Source organism: Rhinoderma darwinii, chromosome 1 (assembly GCF_050947455.1).
Source record: "Rhinoderma darwinii isolate aRhiDar2 chromosome 1, aRhiDar2.hap1, whole genome shotgun sequence".
Lineage (NCBI taxonomy): Eukaryota > Metazoa > Chordata > Amphibia > Anura > Rhinodermatidae > Rhinoderma > Rhinoderma darwinii.
The window spans coordinates 216,686,112-216,691,226 of NC_134687.1; the positions used below are offsets into that span (position 1 = coordinate 216,686,112).

General features: G+C 38.5%; 1 protein-coding gene across 1 annotated transcript; it reads right to left on the reverse strand.

Annotated features, from left to right (window-relative positions):
• Positions 1-816: 816 nt before the first annotated feature.
• LOC142649440 (uncharacterized) lies at positions 817-4,611 on the reverse strand. Its single transcript, XM_075825526.1, has 11 exons — positions 4,209-4,611; positions 3,785-4,126; positions 3,247-3,696; positions 2,906-3,110; positions 2,381-2,509; positions 2,163-2,296; positions 1,858-2,082; positions 1,582-1,764; positions 1,413-1,490; positions 1,225-1,301; positions 817-935 (listed from the first exon to the last, which is right to left on the reverse strand). The coding sequence occupies exons 1-11, from the start codon at positions 4,487-4,489 to the stop codon at positions 817-819; spliced, it is 2,223 nt and encodes a 740-aa protein (XP_075681641.1). The 5' UTR covers positions 4,490-4,611.
• Between the last annotated feature and the right edge of the window lie 504 nt (positions 4,612-5,115).

Consider the following 5,115-nt stretch of genomic DNA (forward strand, 5'->3'; position numbering starts at 1 on the left):
TTGGTCTAAAATATATTTTGCGCTGGGACGTTTTTTCCCCAGAGCTGATGTCCTAAAGTCCTCTTTATTTTGTCTTCTTCCGGCCGGTGGTTTTGAAGCAATCCTATGATTGAAAGATCATAGATTATTAATAATTAGTATCTCATTCTTACTTTACTAACGGTCCTAATTGTATTCATTAATCCTCTAGAATTTTATGAATATAACTCTAATCTTTATTTATTTTTTATTAAACAGGCAAACCAGGACCCCAATGACCTCTACTATAAGACAGAGTTGATGATTGTGAACCCACGACCACTGAGGAACCCAAAGAGGTTTTCCATGCATTTTCCAGCACATATCAGCTCAGAAACATCATGATAGTGAATTGCAAGGCCTTTAGATGCTACATTTGCCAAGTTGTTCCTAGCAATAGCAAGGGTAGCCTTTATATCCTCATCGCTGCTGTGCTTCATGCATTTTTTGTGCAGGTTCCCAGCATCAACTCTGTCTTATAGCAGATGGGGCAGGTCATTGTGGTCCATTGCCTGTTTAAGAAAAAATAATGAAAGATTATAGTTACATTAATAACATTGAAGAAGATTAATGCATATCGTTAGGACCGTTAGTAAACTAAGAATGAGACATGCTACGCTGCTTCTGTAACTGCCATTCACTACTATTGGAGTCACGGAAACAGCGTAGCTCATTAAATAAAAAAAATATATATCAATTTATTGAATACATCCAAACATCCCAGAACCCAACAAATAAAAGTGCTTTTGTTCCCTGTGCATTTTAATGTCCATTAAAAGTCCATAATTTTTAAGCTTCTTATTTCTTCTTCCATTGGTCCAAAATGTCTTTTACTCTTGGATGGTTTTTTCCCCAGAGCTGATGTCCTAAAGTCCTCTTTATTTTGTCTTCTTCCGGCAGGTGGTCTTGAAGCAATCCTATAATTAAAAGATCATAGATTATTAATAATTAGTTTCTCATAATTAGTTTACTAATGGTCCTGATAATATGCATTAATCCTCTACAATGTTATTAATATAACTCTCATCTTTATTTATTTTTTCTTAATCAGACAAAACAGGACCCCAATGACCTCTGCTATAAGACATAGTTAATGATTCTGAACCCACGACCACTGAGGAACCCAAAGAGGTTTTAATATATATATATATATATATATATATATATATATATATATATATATATATATATGTAAAGGAAATTAACTATCGATGCGCCTGAGCAGAACAACAGGGACTCTTTTGATTGCAGATAGTGATGTATCCCTCGACGTCACGTCAGCCCTTTGATAAAAGAAGAAAATAAATACTGATGTTAAAACAAAATGTGAGACATACAGTTTAATAAGCATATTAGTTTACAAAGTAAGGTCAATAAATGTATTTTATTATTACCCAGAGGAGCTCCCTTCCCCTCTCTGCCTCTGTGCCCTGGACCGTGTTCGGATGAACAATGAGGATGGTACTTGTGCTCTGAAAAAATAACCAAACATTAGTATATCAATTGATAAGTCTAACACAACTGAACTGAGGACATTTATAATAAAACTGAGAGTTTATCTACCTTGAAGTCCAATCATCATCATCATCATCATCATCATCATGATCAGCCAAGCTTTCTTTTTCTCCTCGGTCAGTTGATTCACTCCAGTCCTCTTTGGCACTGTAATCTTGTTCCTGGGCTTCTTCGTGGGATGTGATATCTTCTCTTTGGATTCCCTGGCCTCCTTCCTGAATGTTCTCTTGTCTATAGGGTAGACATAGAAAAAATAAAGCATTAAACTTCTAAAACAAATCATGTAATATTATACAGTATATATTATTTCCCACAATAAATTACCTTGAAGTGCTGGCTTGGGGCTGCTCACCACCGGCTTGCATTACCAGCATATAACCATGGCATATGTCCGTCAGTGTCTTCTCACGATAGTTTCTTTCCGCTGTCATGTTGGTGTGTGCCAAATATTTGGCAAAAAGACACTTTTCAGAGTCAGAAAAATTAGGGAGAGTCCAAGTTTCGCAAATCCTCCTGACAAGCTGACTGGTGATGTTGGGTAGTTTATATCTAGAAAGGAAAATAGAAAAACATAATACATACACAGCACTTAGAATTGAATAAAGACAGGTGACTTTTAAGAATCTTACTTTGTGTGGTACCGCAGGATGTCATTGGAAACATTATAAATCTCCTTTCCAGATGTAGAGAGGAAAAATACTTCTGTTGGCATGTTGTTCTTTAGCAGCATTGGTCTTACTATCTCAAAGTAGACATTAAACCACTAGGGGAGGGATACAAATAAAGAGATTATTGAAAAGCATCTTTACAACTCCATAAAGTAAGTAGGAGCCTTATAGAAACTTACCATTTCTTCCTCCTTTGTTAGCACATAGGTTGCCACTTGGTGTGTAGAGGTCTTGTGTAACTTGACCCCAACAACTACCAGGTCTAAACCCAAATATCTGTGAGTGATCCTCTCATTCCACTCTGAAACCTATGAGTCAAAAGGAAAAAGTATGAGGGACAATGTACTTGCCACTGTATTGTGTTAGCCCAACCCTACGCCAAGCCACTAGTGTTTTGTTTTTTTTCTATACATATGCCAGTCTTTTGTTTCAGCATAATTTCTATCTCTAGCCAGGTGTAAGGTTTTTACATAGATTATTCACTCTGTTCTTGCAGACAAATATCCGACTTTAATAAGCTAACATTAACCTTATGCAGGCTTCACACCATTATCGGCCTTCAGGGCTCCCCTACACTATTAAAAGTATTTAACTGCAGCCATAAGGCCTCCAGACACTTCTCTAAAAAGCACCCCACAGCATAACCATAACAGGGTAGGAAAACAAAATGACGCAGAAAAACAGAGGAGGAGAAAGCTACTTACAGTCATATGTCTGACAACACCTGGCCGTTGGAGATGCCTCAAAATAAGCAGGGCCTCAAGATAATAAATAATTTCAAGTTGAGTGTCTCGCTTCATGTGTCTGTCTTTTGCAGCTTTGAGGCATTTCAGGAAGGTTGGCTTTGCCACAACTAAAAGCCTCTGACATTCCGGGGGTGTTTTCATAGAATTTGTCAATGACTTGTATCTAAACACAAAGTAAAGAGAAATAATTTTATTGTATATACACAAGTAATAAAGAGTAGTAGCAATATCTAAAATAAATATATACCTATTTGAGGTTTCATACTTTGTCTAAGGATACATTTGAGTTCATAACTCACCGTTTGCTGACAACTTCTCTTGAAATTCCCTTAGATAGCCTCTTTTGAATGTCCTCTGTAACATCCATAAAGAAGTTGCAGGACTTAAACAGCCTTGGTCTTTCTGCAGAGAGATTGGTCGCTCTCAGCTGATACGTCATGAACCTCCTGATATGTTTTAGGTAATTAAAGACAGTCTGGTTTGCAAGCTTCAGGTCACGCAGCTTTGTAAAAAAGGAGTTAACCTTCTCAATGTTGCTGACAAAGTCCAGATTGGGACGCTGCGGGTTCATGTAATAAAGGAACCTTGCCAAATTTTCAACCTCCTGCTTGTAGTTGGGCACATCCAATGTGTGCTGCAAATAGTAGGCAAAGCCCTTCAGTATTGGTTCGTCCAATGAATGTCGCTTGTATAGTCCAGCAGCCTTCATCTTCTGTCTTGTGACCACCGTCCATTTTGTCTGTAGGATTCTGTAATTTTGGAGAAAAGTGCAAGACATCAGATTTGACACATTTGACAGCCACAGAGAATACGTAAGGATTATCTATGTACACTGACCTCTGTGTCCTGTCATCAAAGTTTCCTGTAGTTCCGCTTTCTTGATTGGATTCTTCCTCAGACTCTAGTTGAAGCTGAAAGTCTCTATCACTTTCCTCCTCTGCGCTGTCATCTTCATGTGCTCTTCTGCCTTCTTCATTGTGTTGGTCTTCCCTCGGGTCTTCAGGCTGTGCAAGGAATGGTGTGTCTGTAACTTCTTCCTCAGGATCTGCAGGGATCAGTGTGACCTCCATTTCCTCATCAGGGACTGGTATGGCTGCAATATCCTCTACAGCCGCTGTGTGATGTGGCACAGTAAGGGCAGTTGATGCAGAGGTTGATGGTCTTCCATATTGTACATTGCTGTAAAATATAAAAAGCAACGTGAGTATAAGTGTAAACACTCGAGAGCTATGAGACATAAGCAGACAGGGGTGACACATACCTGGCCACAGTTGGTTTGTTAATGATCAAAAAGCCCCTGTCCTCGAGGAAGGGGACAACGTTTTCCAATGAGCCAAGAGAGATGATCTCTTGGTAACTGATTGCAGTGCCCTTAGATGCAATTTTCACCAGGGTTTTCCTGGCCAATGCCACAGTGGCTTTTATCTCCTCATCGCTGCTGAACCTCATACACTTTCTCCTCAGATGTGTAGAGAATAATGTCTGTGTACGGTAACATACTGGGCATGTCATAGGAGTTCTGTTTTGCCTGTTGAAAGACATGAGGTTTTGGATTTAAAAATGTCCTAAGTAATATAGCTTAGTTTGAAATATACCCAAACTGCAATCTCAAAAATAGTCACAAGATGTCCCACTACATGCATACTGATTCGTTTCAGGCAGGCTAACTGAACAATGCCTGGGTTTTAATACCACGCCCTACTGAAACAGGAGGCCTCTACGCTACCACATGGCTTCTCATAGTAACCTCTCTATGTTATAGGCAGTCTACAACATGTATTTTATACAAAAATGGCTATGTATTTTAGGGTATATCCTAGAGGTCAATAAACACATGAACTTGTACTTTTGCTGCAGATTACATGCTTGTAACTCAACTACCTGAACAATGCCTGGGCTTGTACAATATGGCCTACTGAAAATAAAATGGCACCTCTTCCCTAGCCCATGGCTCACCATGATTTCACTATACAATTTGCCTGAACTGAACATTAATGATGAACATAAATATACGTTAATAAACATATTTACTTACAATTTGGCTGCAGACTCCATTCCTGTAACTAGAACTTGTTGTCCTAAAGATGTATATTTGAGTCAAAAAAACAATAAATCTTTTAGAAGCAGTATCCAAAAGGCAGATGATGTAGGTATCCAGGTACAATGTC

Excerpts from the sequence above, each read along its gene's own strand:
- LOC142649440 (XM_075825526.1), bottom strand. The coding sequence starts at position 4,489 with ATGTCTTTCAACAGGCAAAACAGAACTCCTATGACATGCCCAGTATGT. Across the intron at positions 3,697-3,784 it reads TTTGATGACAGGACACAGAG|AATCCTACAGACAAAATGGA; the intron begins GTCAGTGTACAT and ends CCAAAATTACAG. Across the intron at positions 3,111-3,246 it reads AGAGAAGTTGTCAGCAAACG|ATACAAGTCATTGACAAATT; the intron begins GTGAGTTATGAA and ends CTTTGTGTTTAG.